This window comes from Orcinus orca, chromosome 1, assembly GCF_937001465.1.
Source record: "Orcinus orca chromosome 1, mOrcOrc1.1, whole genome shotgun sequence".
Classification (NCBI taxonomy): Eukaryota; Metazoa; Chordata; class Mammalia; order Artiodactyla; family Delphinidae; genus Orcinus; species Orcinus orca.
Window position 1 is genome coordinate 175,528,045 of NC_064559.1, and position 26,073 is coordinate 175,554,117.

Consider the following 26,073-nt stretch of genomic DNA (forward strand, 5'->3'; position numbering starts at 1 on the left):
TTTTGCGGTACATAGGCCTCTCACTGTTGTGGCTTTTCCCGTTGCAGAGCACAGGCTCTGGATGCGCAGGCTCAGTGGCCATGGCTCATGGGCCCAGCCGCTCCGCGGCATGTGGGATCTTCCCAGACTGGGGGATGAACCCGCGTCCCCTGCATCGGCAGGCGGACTCTCAACCACTGCGCCACCAGGGAAGCCCTGTAGATGTATTTTTGATGTATTTGTGGGGAGGAAGTTGATCTCCATGTCTTACTCCTCTGCCATCTTGAAGCTATTCTCTCTCTTTTTTTTAAATAAATATATTTATTTATTTATTCTTGGCTCTTTTGGGTCTTTGTTGCTGCGTGTGGGCTCTCTCTAGCTGTGGCGAGCTGGGGCCGCTCTTCATTGCAGTGCATGGGCCTTTCATTGCGGTGGCTTCTCTTGTTGCAGAGCACAGGCTCTAGGCACTCAGGTTTCAGTAGTTGTGGCACATGGGCTCAGTAGTTGTGGCTTGCGGGCTCCAGAGTGCAGGCTCAGGAGTTGTGGTTCACAGGCTTAGCTGCTCCACGGCATGTGGGATCTTTCCAGACGAGGGCTCGAATCTGTGTCCCCTGCATTGGCAGGGGGATTCTTAACCACTGCACCACCAGGGAAGCCCAAATGTGATATAGTCTTAAGGTGGAATATTTTACAGCACTTAAAGGAATTAGACCTCTGTGTGTCAGTATGCACAGGAAAAAGAAAGTTAGCAATGTGATGGTAGGCAGCTGTAATAACATTTAATTAAATGAAATACACACAAAACAGTGTTACATATGTACACACACGTAATTTACAAATGGACTCCAAACTCAGGTTGTACTTGCTCCCAGTGATGCTATATGGAGGTGGTTAAAGTGGACTTCTGATATATTAAGTAATAATTATTAATCCTGAGTGGTGAGTATATGGGCATAGATTGTGCTATTCTTTGTGCTTTTCTATAAAGTTTAATGTCTTCCAAATAAGGAAAAATCACCTAGTTAAATCAAACTTGTAAGAATCAAACTTGACTCTTAGTAAATATATTTAGTAACATTTCTTCATATATCCCAACCTCTATTAACTATATTTTCCAGCAGTTGAGTAAATCAGAGTAATGTATTCATTGATTCAGAAAGCAAATTTTTTTTTTTTTTGGCGGTACGCGGGCCTCTCACTGTTGTGGCCTCTCCCGTTGCGGAGCACAGGCTCCGGACGTGCAGGCTCAGCGGCCATAGCTCACGGGCCCAGCCGCTTTATGGCATGTGGGATCTTCCCGGACCGGGGCACGAACCCTGTCCCCTGAATCGGCAGGCGGACTCTTAACCACTGAGCCACCAGGGAAGCCCAGCAAATGTTTTTTGAGCATCTTCCATGTGCATGCATTATGGTGAGTGTTGGGACAGGCCTTTATATAGAAATATTTTCTGCCCTTACATAGCTCATAATCTAATCAGAGAGAAAGGCATTAAAGGGATACTCATGCCCCAAATAAACTCTGATAAGTTCTAGGAAAGAAAAGATTGGGTGCCATGAAAGTCTATAATTGTGGTACCAGATTTAAGGGGCAGTAGGGATTATGCTACTTCACAATAATCCATTTAGATATTTACAGATATAAATCAATTAACAGATGTAAACATATTTATTATCTACTACACTGAATAAGCACTAGATTTGAATTACTTTTAATAAATTATACGTATAGGCATTATTACTAGCTCACTTTTACAAATGACTTGAGTCATGATTAGCGTCACACAAGTAGCAGGGGTGATTTACACCCAATTCTGACTCTACTGCCTATGCTCTTTAATTCTGAGATTACAGCAGAAGCAAACTACTTTGGCCCATGTCCATCTCCAGTAATTTACTCCCTTATCCTTATTTTATACTACACTCTAGAACTCTCTCATTTTAAAGGGAGAACGCAACTGAAGGAACTCTCAAGACAGTTGTTGGAACATTTTAACGTTTTAGAGATTAGTTTGTCAGCAAATCTGAAATAATAAATTTTCCTGACTGAGCAACATACCGTTGCTTACAACTCAGTTTTGTTTATTGAGGAGTTAGTGGTGAAGTTGCTGTATGTCAGGCAGAGGATAAATTATCGAGAAGAAAATAGACATGATCTTTGCTCTCATAGTGTTTACAGTCAGTTGGGCAGTCAGACATTACATAAATATATAAAAATATGTGTGCAACTTGTTATAATTAACATGAAGGTGTAGAAAGACTGAACCAAGTGAGGAAAACATAAAAGACCTAATTTAGACTGGAGGCAGGGGATCAGAGAACTCTACCAGAAATCACACAGAAAAGTTTTTTTTTTTCCCCCCTAGGATGCAAGGTGCTAAAACCCTTTAATATCCACGGAGGCTGCAGCCGCCGTGGCGGTGAGATCTTGGCGCCCCATTGTCCAGTCGGGGGCTGGTGCGACTTTGCCCGGCTCCGGAGGGGACCGCCGACTTTATTCTACATTGCTGTGGTGTGAGGAGAGTTTTCATCACTGGAACTTTCCGATTTTTTCCTAGTGTCTTCCTAGCGTCTTTCTGCCAGATCTTTCGCTCCGCTGTGACCGTCGCGCGTCTGGTCAATCTACAGAGGACCCCGATTTTGAGTTTTCTCTCTTCCTCCGCTCTGCAAGCCTAGCACTTCACAGCGGCTCCTCGCGTGGCTCGCGCCCGGCCGTTGCACTTGGCCACACAGTCCACTCCTCTCCCTCCAGGCGGCAGGTGGGTTGGAGGTGAGCGAGCTGCCGAGGGTCCGGCGCTCCTCGCCCTTGGCTGGCCTCTAGGTTGAGGTCGGCCCAGGGCGAGCGCTCGGTGCGCGTTTTGGGCCGTCTGCGCCTGGCGCGCGCCGCCGGCCCGCGCTCGCTCCCGTCCCTCCTCGCGCTCGCGGCGGCCCGGACGGCGCGCGCCGCCTCTCTCTCTTAGTCCGCCCCCGTCGGCCCTCGCGGAGCGCGCACCGGACCGGCCTAGGCTCCACACTCAAGCCGGCAGGCTCGCGGGTTTGCTTGCCCCGCCCCCCCCACCCCGGCGCCGCAGCTGGGCGCTTGCGCGGGGCGCGTGGCCGTGGCCAGGGTCTCCGCCGCAGCCGGTGCAGCCGCCGCTGCTGCCGCTGCCGCCGCCTCAGTCAGTCAGTCAGTCCCCAGCAATGGCGGAAGGAGGTGAGCGAGAGGAGCTGCTCTCGCCACCGCCGGTCTCTCCGGCCAAGCGCCTGTGCTCGTGGCCCAGTCCGCAGGCTCACCACCCTCGCGGTTCGCCCGGGGCGGCCGGCGGCGGGGTGGGGGGCGTCGGCGGCAGCTGCCTGCCCCTGGGGGCCCGCCCCCACCTGCAGCCCGAGTCCTTGCTGGACTGTGCCGCCAAGACGGTTGCGGAAAAGTGGGCGTACGAGCGGGTGGAGGAGCGCTTCGAGCGGATCCCGGAGCCCGTGCAGCGCCGCATCGTCTACTGGTCCTTTCCGCGGAATGAGCGGGAGATCTGCATGTACTCCAGCTTCCAGTACCGCGGCGGCCCTGGCGCCGGCTCGGCTGGTGGCGCCGCGGGGGCTTCGCCGGCCGAGGAGGGGCCGCCGCCACCCCCCGGGGCCGCCGCTCCGGCCGGCTCCGCCCCCGGGGCCGCCGCGGCGGGGGCGTCCCCGGGACTGGGCTCAGGGGCAGGAGCCGCCGGCGGCGGTGGTGGCGAGGGGCTACCGTTCCGCCGGGGCATCCGTCTGCTGGACAGCGGCTCCGTGGAGAATGTGCTGCAAGTCGGTAGGTGCTCGCTTGACTCCTCTCGGGTCCCCGGCTTCCTCTTCCGCAGGTGCCTTCTCTGTGCACAAGCCCTGGGCCAAGACCCCGGCTTTCTGCCCAACTCCTGTTCTCCGGTGAAAGGACAAACTAGTCACATAAAAAACTTTTCTTAACATTTCGTTCAGGTCCACTGCTGCTCTTTCCTCCACCAGCCCAGTGCCCGCTTTTCTTTTTGTTTGAAGAGTGAATAGATCTCTTTTTTACTCTTCATTCTACACCCCAGGCCAAGGCAAGAAGGATGGGGAGGTATGGCTTTCTGGATGTAATAATTTCTGAAATGCGTTTTTCTAATTTAAGTTTAGAGAGGAGAGAATTGTTAATGAATCTGGAGCAAGCGGTCTTGCAGGGAATGTTTGAGGGACAGGCTGTCAATCTAGTCTTCGTAGATTGAAGCTGGGTATAATTAACTTTAAAAATGGGAAAAATCAACAAAATACTGTGCATTTCAGACAATTTTAATTACCTGCTTTAATATTTCCCCTCCTGGACCAGTGATACTTGGGAATCTAGGCTGTGGACTTAACAATAACCGAAGATGGAAATGTGACAGCTTCTCTTTTCCACACTCCCACCCAAGGAAAAAAAAAAGGCACAATCTGGAGTGGGGGTGGGGTCTATCTTCCTTGTCAGACTGGGGTAAATCAAAAGCTGGTCACATTGGGTTTTTCAAATGCTTCTCATTTAACAAGTCTTCATATTTGCTTTTGTTTTATCTTTTTGTTTGTGGAAAAATGAAAAGGATTTCTTTCTCTTGTACTCCTCCAGAGCTTCTAGTCAGTTTGTTCATCTTATTAAATATACAAATACAGTAGTCCTGATTTGTGGAATGGTTAGGAAGAAAGGGAAAAAAATGACATTGTTTAACATTGACTTGCTATGTGGGAAATTAAAACACTGATTTTTTTTTTCTATTTGGACTGTTACAGCATTTTGGAAGTGCATCTTATCTTTATGCATTTTATTGTACAGTATATGCTCATATTTATTGAAAAAATATTGATTTTTGAAAGGAGTTGGAGAGAGGTTGTTTTTAGAATTAAACAAGCACAGGAACACACATACACAGGAACCCTAGACATCTAGCTGTCTTCTCCCCAGGTAAAACTGACATATTTGAAATTTTCTTTTCATTTTAAGAGTAGTACATTGTGGTGTTTCATATAAGGTAGTCTACTTCTGATTATTGAGAGTCACTGAACCCTGTGTTTCTTTTTAAAACAACATATACCACAATTTGTTTTGCAAATGTGAAGTGTAAATTTATCTAAATTTATGCTGTGTCAGAATATAGTGACAGTAAGTTGAGAAAGTTTTGTTTATTTGAGGCTAGTCCTTTGTGTGTTTGTGTGTATTTTTGAAATAATTAATTGAATAATCAGATAATTAAGGTGTACAGCTTTAATACTGAAAACATGAAAATGAATATAGGCATTTCTTTATTCGTCTGTAGACCTTATTCTTTGTATGAGTTTCTATCAGTTAACTTTTAAGATTCTTGTTTAAAATATTTTGAATTGAAAAGTGTCAATTTAAGTGGTCATTTTATAGTAAGAAATATTGGGTTTGAAAGAATTTTCAAACTTTGGGGGGCAGATGAGAGAGAGGAAGAGGTTTAAAGAGGTATATATTTTGAAAGTGACTATAATGTCAAGTTACAAATGAAATCAGATTTTGTGGGTGATCCAGGTCATGTTTAAATCAGATATTTTTCTTTTATAATAAGATAGTTGGCAAGCTTATTAGGGTGATGAGCTCTTGTATGATAGTTTTAGGGACTGGAGAAAGGACATATATAAGCATATTTTCTGACTCTTACTTTGGATTTCATAGATGAAGGTAGGAGAATGAATTAATCACTTTTAAGTAATGCTATTTGAGAACCATGAGCTGTGTAATCTTTATTTTTCTGACTTTAATTATGCTAGTAAGTGTGGAAGAGAAGGATATTCCATTCTCTATCATTCTGAGTTCTGTATCTTGGCATGAACCATCTTTTAATATGTAAAGTTAGAGACCCATCCCTCATCTCTTAAACCTAAAATGTGAGTATGTGACTTAATCTAGATGATAGGTTTTATAAAAGTATTGCCAAGAGATGAGTGAAAAAGTGATTTGTATGTAGCAAGATGGTAATCATGTTCTTCACTTTATAACTTCACTTCAAACTCAATATAATTACTCAGTGATATTAATAAAAATTCTACATATTTCCTTACTGTGTCCAAGCCATAGTTGTAACCTCAGAATTGGGAAGTTACTAAAGGCTGATACTTTAGGAAGGAAGGGATGTTAGGGTATTTCTATAACAACATCTTTTAAAGAAAAGATTCATAAGGGGATTTAAATAAGGAAAACAAGAATACCTTAAAATAAATAAATAAATTTAAAAATAAAGAGAACAGCACAACACAAAATTTGAAGGAAAAAAAATTAGACAACAACAAAAACTTGTACAAAGTGTAGGTATATTAAATTCGGTAACTTCTGATTACTTTCCACATGGAATCTGGTAATAGGGAGACATGGCCTGGTTGAAAAGCAAATGCTCTGTAGAAAACATCAGATTTGGTATCAGAACTAAAACTTTCCCAGCTTGATGTAAGCAAATGGGAGGACTAGGTTGTTATGTTCAAAGGATACATTTCTTTTCCATGACGGTACTGAATCAGAAGTATTGTTCCTTTTAAAAGGGGAAAATTGTAAATTAGTGTTTTCATGGATGTCTGTAAGTTTGAAGCTCTGTGAATAGACTTTTCTGATCTCTCAGTATTATGAGGGTAATAGAGTTCAGGTGTTTTAAGCATCTGCATTTTTAACCTGTTTAAGAAGCCCATGGAAATAGTGGTAGTATAAACTTCGGGAAAATACTTACTCAGGAATCTGCAGATGGTATAAGAATGGTACAACTATAATTTACTAATAATTTTAAGATGTTGACCCTTTTTTGCTATCCATCATATTTTAAATGGATTTCTCTGTGTTTGGTAAAACTTAAAGGAGGTTTGTGTCTTCTCAGGGAAATCTGAATTGATTGAGGGAAAAGAAGCATTAACAGTTTTTCTCTTGTATGCAGAAATATTATATTTACTTGACTATTTAGATTTTCAAAAATTGGATAAAGGCATACAGGATCCTTCAGTGCTGGTATTTCTTAATTATATAAATATCCAGAAATTATCATAGATTCTGACAGTTGAGCCCCATATTTTTAGCCTACATGTTTTCTAATAAACACATAATTTGTATGTGGATAGTCTTCAAGACTAGAGCCACAATGCTAAGTACTACTTTATGTGGAAGAAGTGTAATTACAAAGTTGATAATAATAAAAAGGTCCATTTCAGGAAGTTATCCATAGCTTAAACGTTAACTAGTAAGTTTATAATTATGAGCATGTATATATTATCAATAAACATCTATGAAATTTTTCTATAGTACAAACTTTTGTGAAATACAGCAGTAACAAGTATTACAGGTATTGATTTTTATATATAATTTGTTTTTAATCTCTGTTATTTAGGGGAACAAAAGATATCCTCATCTAAAAAGTTTTATAGCATTGTGTGTAAGTTAGAATAGATATAAAATCATAATAAAATTTCCATGTGGGGAAAAATGACTTACTTATATGTGAGATATTCCAGCAGGGAAAGCAGCTGCATACCTTTAAGGATAAGTGGTAACATTTTTTAGAGTAGAAACTTACCAAGTTTTAAAATCACATTGCTCTTTTATTTATTTTTTTTGATCAATGAATTCTCTCCTTCCTCCTCCACCACAGTGCCTCACACACACATCTTAATATTTAGTAAATGTTTGTTAATTTCCAAAATATACAAACAGCTCACTATCAAAAAAACAAAAAGCCCAGTCAAAAAATGGGCAGAAGACCTAAATAAACATTTCTCCAAAGAAGACATACAGATGGCCAACAGGCACATGAAAAGATGCTCAATATTGGTAATTATTAGAGAAATGCAAATGAAAGCTACAATGAGGTATCACCTCACACCAGTCAGAATGGCCCTAATTAAAAAGTCTACAAATAATAAATGCTGGAGAGGCTCTGAAGAGAAAGGGACCCTCTTACACTATTGGTGGGAATGTAAATTGGTGCAGCCACTATGGAGAACAGTATGGAGGTTCCTTAAAAAACTAAAAACAGAGCTGCCATATGATCCAGCAATCCCACTCCTGGGCATATATCCAGACAAAACTCTAATTCGAAAAGATACATGCACCCCTATGTCCATAGCAGCACCTTTTACAATAGCCAAGACATGGAAATAACCTAAATGTCCATTGACAGAGGAATGAATAAAGGTGTGGTACATATATACAATGGAATATTACTCAGCCATAAAAAAGAATGAAATAATGCCATTTGCAGCAACATGGATGGACCTAGAGATTATCATACTAAGTGAAGTAAGTCAGACAGAGAAAGACAAATATCATATGATTTCACTTATATGTGGAATCTGAAAAAATGATACAAATGAACTTATTTACAAAACTGAAATAGACTCACAGACATAGAAAACAAACTTACGGTTACCAAAAGGGATAGTGGGGGTTGGGGGGAGAGATAAATTAGGAGTTTGGGGTTAACATTACAGACTACTGTATATAAAGTTGGTAGACAACGAGGACCTCCTGTAATAGCACAGGGAACTATATACAATATCTTGTAATAACCTACAATGGAAGAGAATATGAAAAAGAATATATATGTTCGTGTGTATAACTGAATTGCTTTGCTGTACACTTGAAACTAACATAACATTGTAAATTAAGTATACTTTGGTAAAAAAAAGTTTGATGAATAGTGAATGTTTAGAAGTTTAAAAACAGACTTCTCAGTATTCTAAAACTAAGAGAGATACATGAATTTTTATAACGAGTGCAGTGTTAGAAGACATGGGGAAAACTCCATACTTGCGCATATAATAAGCTGATAACAGTAAGTGGTATGAACGTTGCAACAGTGTGTATCTTTTATGTTGACTGTCTGTTTTATGTGAAGAATAGTGATTTATCAGTTTCTTCAAAACTTCAGATGAATTCTTATTGAAAGTGACTTTCTCAAGGAATAGAGCTTTAGATTTTAAAGATAATGAATAAACTAAAGATAGTGGACTTTTAGAGGTTATCTTTATTTTAGGAATTAAAAAAATGTATTATTGAATGTGAATACAAAGTCTAAATTTTGAAGTGAAAGGGCCGGAAATTTACTTAAGCCTATGTGAAACAATTTCTTTGCTCTTGTTTCAGTAATGGCTATTAAAAATCAAGACACCGAGACTTCCCTGGTGGTCCAGTGGCTAAGACTCTGTGTTCCCAATGCAGGGAGCCTAGGTTCGATCCCTGGTCAGGGAACTAGATCCTACATGCCGCAACTAAAGACCCTGCATGCCACAACCAAGAAGATCCGCATGCCACAACTAAAATTCCCGCGTGCTGCAACAAAGACCTGGTGCAGCCAGATAGATAAATAAATAAATAAATAAACTATTAAAAAAAAATCAAGACATTAACCGTCAGTATCTTATGGTTGATGGCTATATATATACACACACGTGTTAAAATGTATAGCGCTGTACCCCCAAAAGTCACATTTACTGTATTATTTTAGAAAATAATTTTTAAAAATCAAGATGTTAATATGTCAGTAAATTAATGTATAAGAGAGATACTGAAAATGCTGTAGTAGTTTCCTATGGCTGCTGTAACAAACTGCCACAAACTGGGTGGCTTAAAACAACAGAAATTTACTGTCTCACAGTTCTGGAGGCTGGAAGTCTGAAATCAAGGTATCGGCAGGGTCATGCTCCCTCTGAAACCAATGGGGAAATCCTTCCTTGCCTCTTGCTAGCTTCTGGTGGTTTGCCAGGAGTCTTTGGCATTCCTTGGTATACAACTGCATAACTCCAATCTCTGCCTTCTTTGTCACAGGCGTTCTTCCTATGTATCTCTGTCTTCACATGGCCATTTTATAAGGACGTGGATTATTGGATTAGGGGCCTACACTGCTCCAGTATGAGCTCATTTTACCTAATTACATGTGCAATGACCCTATTTCCAAAAAATACATCACGTTCTGAGGTACTGGGGGTTAGGACTTCAACATACCAATTTTGGAGGACACAATTCAACTCATAACAGCTTCTCATGCTTGTTTTTTGTTGCATAACAGAGTTTCATGTGAATTTTAAACTTTTATATGTTGGATATAGCTTAAATTAGAAATCACCAAATTCACTTTATTAGGTAAGCATTATTTCAATTAATTGATTCAATTTGCATGATGATTATTTAATATTTTTAACACATGTGGGACTTTTTTGACAAATAAATGGTCATTTAAAGGTTAAACCTGTCATCCTTCTTTATAAAAAATGATGACTGTGCAATATAGCACTCAGGGTACATGCATGGATGAACAGATTACTGTGGGATTTTTTTCATGCATAGCATTTATAACTCGTGTATAGAAATAGGTAACCCTCAGTTGTCCAGAGCCTCTTCAGCATCTCCTCCTTCAGTCAGATCACCAGTGGCTTGAGTGTTCTGCCAGTTCTGCATCATCCACTGTACAAGAAGGTATGAGACCTCGCTGATAGCTTAAGGGCATAAAGATCGTAGTGCTTGAAGCTTATGGAGAAACAGGAGGACAAACTGGAGATGCTGTACAAGCTCATCCTGGTGGAAGACAAGAGCCTGAGCTGAGGGGCACCTTGTATGGACTTTCTCTGTCATATGTACAAGGAAGTTCAGCAGCTACTGAGCTAGAGCAAGTGGGTAAACAGAATAGGGTCCTAGGCCAGCTTCCAGAACGTACCCCAGGAGAGCAGAGAAATCTGGACAGTTGCATATCTTATAAGTCATGTAAGCTGACCTCAGTCTCTTTGCTGGGAGGGGGAAGTTTAAGGAGATACTTTCTTTTCTAGGCTGAAGTATCCTACCACTCTGTCGTGTCCTACTGATGGAAGGTGCCCCTAATCCCATCACTTTATCTTGCTTTTCCTGTGGTAATGCATGTAGTTTCTCAGTTCACTTTATGTGATTTGGTGTTGGGGAATTTGGAGGCACTCAGACCCTGGCAATTTTATGTGCCCCTTTGGACCAGCCTTCAAGAAGAGAGGGGCAGGCAGGAAGGAGTGGGGATCCCAGGATTACTACAGGGGGAGGGCCTGCTAATTTAGCTCTGTGTTAGCAACAGCTTCCTCTATTAGGGATAAAACATACACATGCACAAGAGCTGGGGTATAGACCATAGGTGGTGGAGAGAAAAATGATCCGTCCTTCTTGGGCCTGGAAGTCAGCAGCAACATTAGAGTGGTTGATTAGCTTTCCCTCTCTGCTTCCACTCTTCTTTCTCTCTCCTGCAATGATTGGTGATCACCCCATGGATAGAGATGCATTGTCAGAGATGAATAAGTCTGGGAACTGAGTTACAAAATAAATTAAGATCTGGGAGAGATACCAGCCTTCTTTCCAGCTGGAGAGGCCCCAACACTGAATGGTTCTGTAGGGAGTCAGATCATCAACTTGCAATACCTCACAGAGCCAGCCCATTTCCCACTCTGAGCTCCTACTGGAAACACTGCTTCTCCAAGCTGGGGGTTCTTAAGGAGAGAGGCAGAGGTGCCTGGAGCAGGTCTCTCCTGCCTGGACACCACTTGGGCTTTGGTATTGACAGAGTGGCTGACAGTTATCTTCCAACCCAAACTGGCTGGGACAGGACAAGGGCTAGCCTTGATGGTGGCCAGGCTCACCTCCTCCCAGCCTGGGATACCCCTGCTCTGGACCTCTTATTTCTCTTTATTGGTTTATTTTTCAATGCATCTTTAATTTGTAAAGAAATGAAATAAAGATATAAAAGAAAAAGAAATAGGTAACCCTGAAAGCATATGAACCATGTCTTAACCTTTTTCCAAACCCCAAGTTAATATGGTTTGGAATTGTGTTTGATATTAGAAATAGACTGCAGTCTATTCCAGATTACTTTTATGTGAATTTTCTACCTTGTGGTTTATTTATAGGGTTATTTCTTCCCTCATATAGGCAGCATGCTTCTTGGCCACTTTTAGCTTGTCATGGAGCTGGTATGCCAAGGAAATCACACTCATTTTAACATTAGGTTTAGCATTATATTATCATATGCTAAATTACTCTGATACTTTTCATAATCACATGTAGCCAACTGATTAATTTTTGGTTCTCATTATTGAGAAAAATTGTCCTCCCTCTTAGAATGTATAATGTGATATGCTGTAAATTGGTACTCAGTACGTGCTTATTGAATGAATGAGTAAACTGTTGTATAATTTAAAAAATATTTATGTAGTATGGAAATCTCTCTTCCTTGATTTATATGTAACTGGAGCCTAGGAGATATACTGGCAAGATATATAAATAAAATAAAGATGTAATTTCTGCATGTTTTTGATTTTTAAAACATATATAGATTAAAAAATACTATTGAAGGTTATTATTAACTAGTTCTTGATTCATTCATTGAACATTTAGCCACTTGTTTTGTGTAAAGCTCAGTAAATAATTGTTTACTTATTTTGAGTAGAAATCATTCCAAAATACTTTGTTTTCCCTACCTTAGAATACAAACCCAAGTTGGGCACCAAAGCCTATGCTTCTAGAACTGCATTATATTGCCGTCTGTATGTAGGTGGGAAGTTGTAAACTGAGTGGGTACTTGACCCTAAGAAATTCTCTGAAACCTGCTTTTGAGAAGCTTTTTCGGTCATTTGCTTCTTTCTCATTATAATGGAGTGATGAATGTGGTAAGCAAGGCAGTATAACATAGTTACCTTCTTTAAAAATACATTGTTGAATCAAAAGATGAAGTATCCTCTACCTAGTGGTTTTCTTACCTTAAGAACAGTTGTTTTTATATTTATTTAGTCCTTAGGGAAATGCAAATTAAAACCTAAGGAAATACTATACACACACTAGAATGTGTAAAATAAAAGACTGACACTGCCAAGTACTGACAAGGATGTGGAGCAACTAGAACTCTCTTACATTGCTGGTGGGAATGCAAAATGATACAGCCACTGTGGAAAACAGTTTCTTTTTTTAAAAAAAATTATTTATTTTATTATTTGGCTGCATTGGGTCTTTGTTGCTGTGCACGGGCTTTTCTCTGGTTGCAGGAGCACCGGCTGTAGGCGCGTGGGCTTCAGTAGTTGTGGCTCACAGGCTCTAGAGTGCAGGCTCAGTAGTTGTGGCGCAAGGGCTTAGTTACTCTGTGGCATGTGGGATCTTCCCAGAGCAGGGATCAAACCCGTGTCCCTTGCATTGGTAGGCGGATTCTTAACCACTGTGCCACCAGGGAATTCCCAGAGAACAGTTTCTTATAAAATTAATCATACTCTTAATCATAAGATTCAGCAATCTATTACTAGGTATTTACTTTGAAGAAATGAAAACATATGTTCATATAAAGATTTGTACTTGAATATTCACAACAGCTTTATTCAGAATAGCCCTAAACAGGAAACAACCCATATGTCTATGAAATGGGTGAATAGATAAAGAAATTGTTGTGTATGCATATAGTGGAATACTATTCAGCAATAAAAAAGAACAAACTGATGACCTAAAACATGGATGATTCTTAAAAGCATTATGCTAAATAAAAGAAGCCAGACCAAAAAGAGAACATACGATACAATTCCATATACATGAAATTTTAGAAAGCCTTAAGCTATAGTGACAGAAAGTAAATCAGTGGGGCATGAGGAAACTTTTTTGGGTAATGGAAATGTTCTATGTTATGATTATGGTAGTGGTTACATGGCTGTATTCATTTGTCAAAACTTAATTGTATACTTAAAATTGGTATATTTTACTGAATGTAAATTATGCCTCACAAATTGATTTTAAAGGAAAGAGTGGTGGGTTCCAATCTTGGCTTACATTAAAATCACCTGGGGAGATTTTTAAAAAAATAGTGACAAGGACTCACCCCGAATTAATTAAATAAGAATTTGTTGAGAATAAGGACTGAACTTCAGAATTTTTAAAAAGTTCCTTGGTTGTTTTATGTGCAGCCAAGGTTTGAAAACACTGTTCTAGAAAAATGATCACCTTTATTAGTGTTGTCAGTGTTTTTAAACTTATCATAGGCAGTCAAAACATTATGTAATATTTATTACACAAATGCTATGGACAACGTCAACTTTCTTTTCTACTTCAGTCTATTTTCTTTTATCTATCTTTAGGTTTATTAATGGATCTCAAGGAAAATTATTCTCTTACTACTTAAAATGTGTGTCTGTGTTTTGGAAAGGTCTTATGCAAAAGTGTATAAATTCTTACCATCAAAAGACACTTGTATAAATGTAATGCCAACATATAATTTTATTCATGTTTGTTCATTCCTCCATTCATTTATAAAACTTATATTTAACATTTTAAAATATTCTGTGCAAAATAGAATATAAATTCTGTATTTAAGGAGTATACAGTTTAGTATAGGATACATGTTAAAATAGCACTTAACACAGTGTTCTGTAATAATAGAGGTAGTTACTGTGGAGGCAAAGGGTAGAAAGTGATTAGAGAAATGAGGACAGCTGGATAAATTGCTCTATTTTAATATTTTAATTATAAGAAATTTAAAAATTATGTCTAATATTGCAATATTAGATTGAAAACACTATTTATTGCTTACAAGTTAGATTGACCCTTCATGAAATTCTTTCTATATTGGCATTTCTCTGCCCTATAATACTCTAGCCCATAGTTGATTCAAAGGGGTAACATTGGCAGGCAGGAAGATGACAAAAATACTGCAGATATTCTTTTTTTCAGAATAAATTTTATAGATTTCTGTCTTTAGAATAGCTTTGTTTTATCTTCATAGGATCCTTTTTTTCTTTTTTAAAAAAATTGTTGCTTTTTTAAGGTACAAATATGATAGAGCTAATCAGTAAAATAGATTTTGGTCCATCCATCCATTCATTATCTTGCATTCTGTAAGCAACAGGAGAATGTATTTATGCCTTTGAAAGCCTTTGGAGATAATTACATTTTTTCCTATTCATTCATGGTTTTATTGAATGCAAGCCTGCCATGTTAATACATTCAGGAAGTCAGCCTGTTTTTATTTTGCTTAAATCTATCAACACCTGGTAAACGGACATGACTGTCGAGCATCACCAACATACATTGATGTTAGTGGTATAAAATCCTTCCCCATGTTATGGTTCTTGTGAAAAAATACTTTTGCTAATCTCTTCTCTCACTCAATATTATATTATTATTTTTATTTTTAATTAAAGTATAGATGATTTAGAATTTTATATTGTTTCAGGTGCACAATACAGTGATTCAGTTTTTTATAGATTATACTCTAAATATTATTGTACTCTTTACTGTCATGTATATTTGCATTTATCTACTATATATTATATTATTACACATTATATATTATATAATATGACATATGATATATATGTGATTATATTATATATTATCACATATATGCAGGGACTATGCAGCAGGTAGCCTCAGAATTTTGGCTCCTCACTATGTCTCAGTTTCCTCAACTATAAATGGACCAGAATGATGGTCCATTTGTTTTATACTCAAAAAGAATTGTTTTGAGTATAAATTAATTAACATGTTAAGTATTTAGAACAGGGCCTAGCACTTATCAGGTATTACGTAAATATTCATTCACTATTATTCTTGTATCAAAATTGTTGAGAGTATTCCATACTTGTTACCTTTCCTTCTTTAACTTTCTTGCCACCTCTGAAGCCTTTTCAATCTGACTTTTGCTTTTGCTCACTATATTAAAATTGATCTCTTAAAGGTCACCAATGACCTCATGATTGCCAGACACGGTATCCTTTTTCCAGTCCTCATCCTTCATGACCTCTGTATAGCATTTTCTGTAGTCTTCTGAACCTTCCTGTTGAAACGTTTCTTCCTAGATTTTTGTTTTACTTCACCATTCTGGTTTTCCTTCTACCTTCCTTCTTTATTCTCTTACCCCACAAAAGTAGGATTACCTTCTTGCCCCAAGTTTTCTAATTAAGCAATCTTATTTATTTCTACAGCTTCAATAACTATTTTAAGAACATAAGTTAGTATCATATAATGTAATGGTTTCAAATTTGTTTCAAGCACCTCTACTTATTTTCAAATGAAATCTGACATAATATTCCAGTTTTTGCAGCAGAAAAATTTGAGATGTTTGGGGAATTGGGATGGGGCCCAAAACTCAGGCAGCTTGGCCAGCTTCTTCCCTTTGATCCCTGAAGCACTTCCAAATAATCTTAATCTTGGGATTTGTAGTCCGGAGATCTGCCTGAGATTTCTCATCTGAACAAGTGTTAGGATTTTTGTGAGATTCTAAAGAAACTAATATACATGAAAGTACTTTATAAATGTCACTGTGCAAATACTATGACTGTTAAGTGTACATCATTTTTTCTCCCTCTTGAATTCAAGATCAGCATGTATAGTTGCCTGCTAGATATTTCTAAATGGATACCCTAATAGCCACTCAAAGTGAATATGTCTGATAAGGGATTAATGTTCAGAATATGTAAAGAACTCCTACAACTCAACAACAAAAAGCAAACAACCTGATTAAAAAATGGTCAAAGGACTTGAATAAACACTTCTACAAGGAAGATATGCAAATGGCCAATAAGCACGTGAAAAGATGCTCAACATCACTCCCTGATTATTAGGAAAATGCAAAAAACCACAATGGGACATCATATCCATTAGGATGACTGTTATAAAGAAAAAACCCCCAGAAAATAGCAAGTGTTGGTAAGGATATCGTGAAATTGGAACCCTTGTGCATCACTAATGGGAATATAAAATGGTGCAGCTTCTGTGGAAAATGTTATGGTAGTTCCTCAAAAAACTAAACATAAAATTACTGGATCCAGCAATTCCGCTTCTGGATCTGTGGCCAAAAGAATTGAAAGCAGGAACTGGAACAGATATTTGTACACCCACATTATAGCAGCAGTAGTCACAATTGCCAAAAGGTGCAAGCAACCCAAGTGTCCAACGACAGATGGATGGATAGACAAAATTTAGTATATACATCCAATTTACTATTATTCAGCCTTAAAAAGGAAGGAAATTCTGACACTTGGTACAACATGGATGAACCTTGAGGACATTATGCTAAGTGAAGTAAGCCAGACACAAAAGGTCAAAAATTATATGATTCCACTTATATGAGCTACCTAAAATAGGCAAATTCATAAGAGACAGAAAGTAAAACAGAGGTTACCAGAGGCTGGGGGGAGAGGGGAATGGAAAGTTATTATTTAAGAGGTACACAGAGTTTTATTATGGGATAATGAAAAAGTTCTAGGGACTTCCCTGGTGGTGCAGTGGTTAAGAATCCGCCTGCCAATGCAGGGGACACAAGTTTGATCCCTGGTCCGGGAAGATCCCACATGCTGCGGAGCAGCTAAGCCTATGTGCCAAAACTACTGAGCCTGCGTTTTAGAGCCCGCGAGCCACAATTACTGAGCCTGCGTGCCACAACTACTGAAGCCCGCGCACCTAGAGCCTGTGCTTCACAACAAGAGAAGACACCGCAATGAGAAGTCCGCACACTGCAACGAAGAGTAGCCCCTGCTCGCCGCAACTAGAGAAAGCCTGTGTGCAGCAACGAAGACCCAGTGCAGCCAAAAATAAATAAAATAAAATAAATAAATTTATAAAAAAAAGAAAAAGTTCTGGAGATGGATAATGGTGATGGTTGCACAGCAGTGTGAATGTACTTAATGCCACTGAACTGTACGCTTAAAATGGGTAAAGAGTACATCTTGTTTATATTTTACCACAAGAAAAATGTTTTAAAAAAGGCTACATGTCATATGATTCAGTTTATATGAAATGTCCAGAATAGGCAAATCCTAAAGACAGAAAGTAGATTCGTGGTTTTCAGGACTTGGCGGTAGGGAAAGTAATTGCTAATGGGTATGGGGTTTCCTTTTTGGGTGATGAAATGTTCTAATATTAGATAATGGTGATGATTGCACAAATCTGTGAATATACTAAATACCACTGAATTGTACACTTTAAAAGAGTGAGTTTTGTGATATATGAATTACATCACAATAAAGCTGTTATTAAAAAAGCAAATATTCCAAATAGGAAAAAAAAAACTTCAAAGACATTCTTTTTCTTAGGAAATGAGGTCTAAATTCCTAAGCCTTATTATTAGAGACTGGGGTTCACATTTCAGTTCTGCTACTTTCTAGCTGTGTAACCTTGGATGACAAGTTACTTAACCCTTCTGTGCCTCAGTTTCTTTATCTCTAAAATGGAGACACCATCTCAGAATGTTTATATCATAGTTAAATGAGATAATGTATTCAAAGTCAACTTGGAATTTCTTACACATTGTAGCTTAGTACTATGAATATTAATTCTCTTTGTTTTAACCTTCCCTGCCTCTTAATAGTCTATACATCTGTTCTTAAAAGTGCCTTTTCCTTATCTACTTAGTTGAAATTAAACCTTCCATTTTAGTCCTATGCATTATTCAGCAGTTGTTTATTAAGTACATATTATGTGTTAGGCTCTTGTCTAGATGCTTGGAGATATGGCAGTGAATAAAAGAGAGTTCCCGCTTTCATGGAGCGTACATTTTAGTTAGGGGACAGACAGCACTTTCTACTTTCAGCTTGTGTTATAATTATTTATTATTAGGTATGATTTTCTCTTCCAGTCTGTAAGCACTTCTAGGGCAAGGACTGTATCCTACAATATATTCAGCATCCAGTACAATACCTAGTAGAATTCATAATGGACTTTTAAGAGGTCTTTGTGGAAATGAATTGAAACCATTATCTTTTTAATTTCTATGATTTTCATAATAGTGATTCCCAACACTGCTGCTTTATATTTTACTCACGTCACTTGAGGAACTTTGTTAAAATACATTCTGGGGCTCCACCCTTGTAAATTCTAGTTGACTGAAATTGGAATGGGGCTCAGGAATCTGTTTCTTTGACAAGCTCTCCAGGTTTAAATGTTTGGGATCCAGTATTCCATAGTACTTAGCACAGTGATTTACATGGAATATGCTTAGTAGATGTTGATTGAATTGCTCTATTGATTGATTTATACACTAGTTTTTTCCAAACCAGATTTGGAACTTGTGGGTCAAATTGAAAAAAAATGGATAGAGTGGTTATAGGAAAGCATTATATGAAAAAGTCATTAATCTTAGCAGCACTGCATTTGCTATTAGGAAAACCACTAATATCTATCCATTGTTCTTTTAATTTATTTATTTGAATAATTTTAAAAAATAAATTTATTTTATTAATTTATTTTTGGCTGTGTTGGGTCTTCGTTGCTGTGCATGGGCTTTCTCTAGTTGCGGCGAGCAGGAGCTGCTCTTTGTTGTGGTGCGCGGGCTTCTCATTGCGGTGGATTCTCTTGTTGCAGAGCATGGGCCCAAGGAGTGTGGGCTTCAGTAGTTGTGGTGCATGGGCTCAGTAGTTGTGGCACACGGGCTTAGTTGCTCTGTGGCATGTGGGATCTTCCCGGACCAGGGCTTGAACCCGTGTTCCCTGCATTAGTAGCAGATTCTTAACCACTGCACCACCAGGGAAGTCCCTATCCTTTGTTCTTTTTATTTCTTTATTATTTTATTTTTTATTTATTAAAAAAATTTTTTTTTACATCTTTATTGGAGTTTAATTGCTTTACAATGGTGTGTTAGTTTCTGCTTTATAACAAAGTGAATCAGTTATACATATACATATATTCCCATATCTCTTCCCTCTTGCGTCTCCCTCCCTCCCACCCTCCCTATCCCACCCCTCTAGGTGGTCACAAACCACCTAGCTGATCTCCCTGTGCTATGCGGCTGCTTCCCACTAGCTATCTATTTTACGTTTGGTAGTGTATATATGTACATGCCACTCTCTCACTTTGTCCCAGCTTACCCTTCTCCCCTCACATATCCTCAAGTCCATTCTCTAGTAGGTCTGTGTCTTTATTCCTGTCTTACCCCTAGGTTCTTCTTGACAATTTTTTTTCTTATATTCCATATATATGTGTTAGCATACAGTATTTTTCTTTCTCTTTCTGACTTACTTCACTCTGTATGACAGCCTCTAGATCCATCTACCTCACTACAAATAACTCAATTTCATTTCTTTTTATGGCTGAGTAATGTTCCATTGTATATATGTGCCACATCTTCTTTATCCATTCATCCGATGATGGACACTTAGGTTGTTTCCATCTATCTCCTGGCTATAGTAAATAGAGCTGCAATGAACATTTTGGTACATGACTTTTTTTGAATTATGGTTTTCTCAGGGTATATGCCCAGTAGTGGGATTGCTGGGTCATATGGTAGTTCTATTTTTAGTTTTTTAAGGAACCTCCATAAGTGTTCTCCATAGTGGCTGTACCAATTCACATTCCCACCAGCAGTGCAAGAGTGTTCCCTTTTCTCCACACGCTCTCCAGCGTTTATTGTTTCTAGATTTTTTGATGATGGCCATTCTGACTGGTGTGAGATGATATCTCATTGTAGTTTTGATTTGCATTTCTCTAATGATTAATGATGTTGAGCATTCTTTCATGTGTTTGTTGGCAATCTGTATATCTTCTTTGGAGAAATGTCTATTTATATCTTCTGCCCATTTTTGGATTGGGTTGTTTGTTTTTTTGTTATTGAGCTGCATGTGCTGCTTGTAAATTTTGGAGATTAATCCTTTGTCAGTTGCAAATATTTTCTCCCATTCTGAGGGTTGTCTTTTCGTCTTGTTTATGGTTTCCTTTGCTGTGCAAAAGCTTTGAAGTTTCATTAGGTCCCATTTGTTTATTTTTGTTTTTATTTCCATTTCTCTAGGAAGTGGGTCAAAAAGGATCTTGCTGTGATTTATGTCATAGAGTGTTCTGCCTATGTTTTCCTCTAAGAGTTTATAGTTTCTGGCCTTATATTTAGGTCTTTAATCCATTTTGAGCTTATTTTTGTGTATGGTGTTAGGGAGTGTTCTAATCTCATACTTTTACATGTAGCTGTCCAGTTTTCCCAGCTCCACTTATTGAAGAGGCTGTCCTTTCTCCACTGTACATTCCTGCCTCCTTTATCAAAGATAAGGTGACCATATGTGCGTGGGTTTATCTCTGGGCTTTCTATCCTGTTCCATTGATCTATCTTTCTGTTTTTGTGCCAGAACCATACTGTCTTGATTACTGTAGCTTTGTTGTATAGTCTGAAGTCAGGGAGCCTGATTCCTCCAGCTCCATTTTTCGTTCTCAAGATTGCTTTGGCTATTCGGGGTCTTTTGTGTTTCCATACAAATCGTGAAATTTTTTGTTCTAGTTCTGTGAAAAATGCCAGTGGTAGTTTGATAGGGATTGCATTGAATCTGTAGATTGCTTTGGGTAGTAGAGTCATTTTCACGATGTTGATTCTTCCAATCCAAGAACATGGTATATCTCTCCATCTATTTGTATCATCTTTAATTTCTTTCATCAGTGTATTATAATTTTTTGCATACAGGTCTTTTGTCTCCTTAGGTAGGTTTATTCCTAGATATTTTATTCTTTTTGTTGCAGTGGTAAATGGGAGTGTTTTCTTGATTTCACTTTCAGATTTTTCATCATTAGTGTATAGGAATGCCAGAGATTTCTGTGCATTAATTTTGTATCCTGCTACTTTACCAGATTCATTGATTAGCTCTAGTAGTTTTCTGGTAGCATCTTTAGGTTTCTCTATGTATAATATCATGTCATCTGCAAACAGTGACAGCTTTACTTCTTCTTTTCCGATTTAGATTCCTTTTATTTCCTTTTCTTCTCTGATTGCTGTGGCTAAAACTTCCAAAACTCTGTTGAATAAGAGTGGTGAGAGTGGGCAACCTTGCCTTGTTCCTGATCTTAGTGGATATGCTTTCAGTTTTTCCAAAAAAGGGGAAATCGACAGTAACACATTCATACTAGGGGACTTTAGCACCCCACTTTCACCAATGGACTGATCATCCAAAATGAAGATGAATAAAGAGACACAAGCTTTAAATGATACATTAAACAAGATGGACTTAATTGATATTTATAGGACATTCCATCCAAAAACAACAGAATACACATTTTTCTCAAGTGCTCATGGAACATTCTCCAGTATAGATCATATCTTGGGTCACAAATCAAGCCTTGTTAAATTTAAGAAAATTGAAATTGTATCAAGTATCTTTTCCGACCACAACGCTATGAGACTAGATATCAATTACAGGAAAAGATCTGTAAAAAATACAAACACATGGGCTTCCCTGGTGGCGCAGTGGTTGGGAGTCCGCCTGCCAATGCAGGGAACGTGAGTTCGTGCCCCGGTCTGGGAGGATCCCGTGTGCCGCGGAGCGGGTGGGCCCGTGGGCCGTGGCCACTGGGCCTGCGCGTCCGGAGCCTGTGCTCCGCAGCGGGAGAGGCTGTAGTGGTGAGAGGCCCGCGTCCCGAGGAAAAAAAAACCAAACAGACACATGGAGGCTAAACAATACACTACTTAATAATGAAGTGATCACTGAAGAAATCAAAGAGGAAATCAAAAAATATGTAGAAACAAATGACAATGGAGACACGACAACCCAAAACCTATGGGATGCAGCAAAAGCAGTTGTAAGAGGGAAGTTTATAGCAATACAATCCTACCTTAAGAAACAGGAAACATCTCAAATAAACAACCTAACCTTGCACCTAAAGCAATTAGAGAAAGAAGAACAGAACACCCCCAAAGTTAACAGAAGGAAAGAAATCATAAAGATCAGATCAGAAATAAATGAAAAAGAAATGAAGGAAACGATAGCAAAGATCAATAAAACTAAAAGCTGGTTCTTTGAGAAGATAAACAAAATTGATAAACCATTAGCCAGACTCATCAAGAAAAAAAGGGAGAAGACTCAAATCAATAGAATAAGAAATGAAAAAGGAGAAGTAACAACTGACACTGCAGAAATACAAAAGATCATGAGAGATTACTACAAGCAACTCTATGCCAATAAAATGGACAACCTGAAAGAAATGGACAAATTCTTAGAAATGCACAACCTGCCAAGACTGAATCAGGAAGAAATAGAAAATATGAACAGACCAATCACAAGCACTGAAATTGAACCTGTGATTAAAAATCTTCCAACAAACAAAAGCCCAGGACCAGATGGCTTCACAGGCAAATTCTATCAAACATTTAGAGAAGAGCTAACACCTATCCTTCTCAAACTCTTCCAAAACATAGCAGAGGGAGGAATACTCCCAAACTCATTCTATGAGGCCACCATCACCCTGATACCAAAACCAGACAAGGATGTCACAAAGGAAGAAAACTACAGGCCTATATCACTGATGAACATAGATGCAAAAATCCTCAACAAAATACTAGCAAATAGAATCCAACAGCACATTAAAAGGATCATACACCATGATCAAGTGGGGTTTATTCCAGGAATGCAAGGATTCTTCAATATACGCAAATCAATCAATGTGATACGCCGTATTAACAAATTGAAGGAGAAAAACCATATGATCATCTCAATAGATGCAGAGAAAGCTTTCGACAAAATTCAGCACCCATTTATGATAAAAACCCTCCAGAAAGTAGTCACAGAGGGAACTTTCCTCAACATAATAAAGGCCATATATGACAAACCCACAGCCAACATCATCCTTTGTGCTTTTTAAATGCTAGTTCTTAACATAGTGTGTCCAAAATGATTCTCCACATTTTAATAGGTAGTACGTTTTTGAAAAAGCACTGGAAAAGTCTGAAAGGATTTATATCAAACTTATAAATAATCTCTGTGAAGAGAAAGGGGAATAGGGATGACCAAGCGGAAATTTAATCTGTATTGTTTTAATTATTTTATAGTGAGAACCTATTTACATATTCCTTATATAATAATGTAATTAAAATAAGTTAAAGACAGTATGATTTATTCAGCTGCATTTTGGTCAGCATCTTTGTCTTTTAAGTTAACATGTGTTGGACAGATGTCATTTTACCTTTATAAACGTGATTTATTTTAGGGGTTCTTAACCTGGCACCTGTAAATGGCTTTCAGGGATCCAGGAACTCCTGAAATTATTTTCAGATTTTACAAATGCATATGGACATTTTGCAGAGAAGACAGTATATAACTTTCATTTGATACTCAAAGGGATCCGTAACTCAAATAAGTTCAGGAACCACTAATTTATGCAGAAGAATCTGCTTTATTAGATAAAAATCCTGCAATAAGTTCCTCTATTGCCTTTGAGCCTTGATATGTATAATATGGGTGGATGTGATTCATTAACCATTTTTACTCTACCCATTTCAGGTTATGAATAGGATAGTTACTTTATTTTCTTATAGGTTAACACAGATCTACTGTTTGCTATTTCTACTGAATATTTCAATTTTGTCATCTTTTATATATTCTGTTTTGCTACTTATCTAAATGCTGCTAAGTTCCTTTTTTTTTTTTGTTTTAACAGAATGATGGCTTGACATTATTGTGCCATAGACAGCTAAGTTTTAATGATTTGCACTAGCTGAAATAATATCCTGTGAGGTTACTGAATAGAGTAGATCATAGCTACCTCTTTATCGAATTTTCCTATGGAATCAGATTTTTTAGGTTATGTTTCCTGGGAAATAGACTCTGAGATGGAGATTTGCCTGCAGAAGGTTTATTGAGGAACAATACTTGTAACGGAGCGAGGGAAACAAGATTAGGAGGGCAGAGAGATTGAACCGATGCAGTTGCAACAGAGACTTTAGTCAGTCCTTTTGGGAACTCTGGAGCTTGGATGACACTTCAGAGCTGTCTGGAGTTAGATGTGGGCTGACCTGACGGCGTAACCTTGGGTGGCGTAGTTTCTTTCTGTGGAAGAGATGGAACTACACAGTTCTCCTTCCCAGTTGCAGAAGGTGCTTTAAGCAGATGGCTTTCAACTGTCAGCTGGTTCAGGGTCTGCCTCAGCTACAGAGAGCTGCTTCACCTGCGGTCACAGTCTTCTAGGGGCAGCTTGCAAACGGCTGAGCAAGGTGCGGGTATAAAGGTCTAGCTATTTTTGACAGGCAGTTCTTGCTCCAGGGAACTGTACCTGGTTGTCAGGCCTGCATTACAGTTTGACTTCTTCCTCTTCTCAGTCCTGCTTCTGTTGCCTTTCCTTCACAGGTATTGATTTCTAATAAGCATCTTGCATCCCAAATTCCCTCTCAGTGTGTGCTTTCAGAGAACGCAACCCATGATACTTTGGTTGAGGGCAGTTTGTGGAGGAGGACTTGGCTGTGAGCTACTAGCAGCCAACTCTCCTGGCAGTTAGAGGAATGAAGGCCTTGGTCTTGAAGGGAGTATCTGGTCACTGTATTCCTTGTGCCTCTTGGATTCATTTCATATAGTAATTTCACCCCATGTGGAAACAAATTCTCCAACATTCTGTTTGGTCTCTCATAAAATGTGGGGAATTTACAAGAGTGAGATTAGCAGATGAATTACAACCTCTTCCACTACAGCTAGTCTCCAGATAACAACTGATATTCACTGTCTCCCTCCACTAATTTCCAGTCTAGATTCTTGGCTAGCATCTCTTCCTGTCTAGGTGGCTTACCAGATGGGGTGACTGTCATGAGTGAGGAGTCTGAGCCTAGTTACCATGCCCTTTTTAGGTCTTGGCCACTATACTTGTTCATTTACTGTCAACATTGGGCAAGGGGGAGTATCAAGAGATGCTCCAGTGATAACCGTGATGCTAAATGTCATGTACTTCCTGATGTTACTTTTCTTTGTGTTGGTAAATCTGCTTAATTTCATAAACACCATATGTTGCTAACGTAGCACATTATATTTATGCGACATTAAAATCAGATCTATTATGTGGGTTTTAAAGATCAAATATAACCTTGTTGAATCTGCTTTATTAATGTTTCTTTGATACATTATGGGAATGATTATTGCAGAAGTTTGTAGATTTTCACCTCTTGTGTTGTCCCTTGCAAATATTATTAATATATCATCAGGATAATTAGCAACAAAAGAAGTTACTTATCCAGGGCTTCCCTGGTGGTGCAGTGGTTGAGAATCTGCCTGCTAATGCAGGGGACACGGGTTCGAGCCCTGGTCTGGGAAGATCCCACATGCTGCGGAGCAACTAGGCCCGTGAGCCACAACTACTGAGCCTGCGTGTCTGGAGCCTGTGCTCCGCAACTAGAGAGGCCGCGATAGTGAGAGGCCCGCACCCCGCGATGAAGAGTGGCCCCCGCA

The 26,073-nt window shown here is 38.9% G+C and overlaps 1 protein-coding gene across 1 annotated transcript in view; it reads left to right on the forward strand.

Annotated features, from left to right (window-relative positions):
- The first annotated feature begins 3,007 nt into the window (after positions 1 to 3,007).
- ZSWIM5 (zinc finger SWIM-type containing 5) overlaps positions 3,008 to 26,073 on the forward strand; it is a 260,902-nt gene continuing 237,836 nt past the window's right edge. Inside the window, exon 1 of the mRNA XM_049698756.1 lies at positions 3,008 to 3,754. Coding sequence (XP_049554713.1) covers positions 3,157 to 3,754 — 598 coding nt within the window. The 5' untranslated portion in view covers positions 3,008 to 3,156. The remainder of the gene's footprint in view (positions 3,755 to 26,073) is intronic.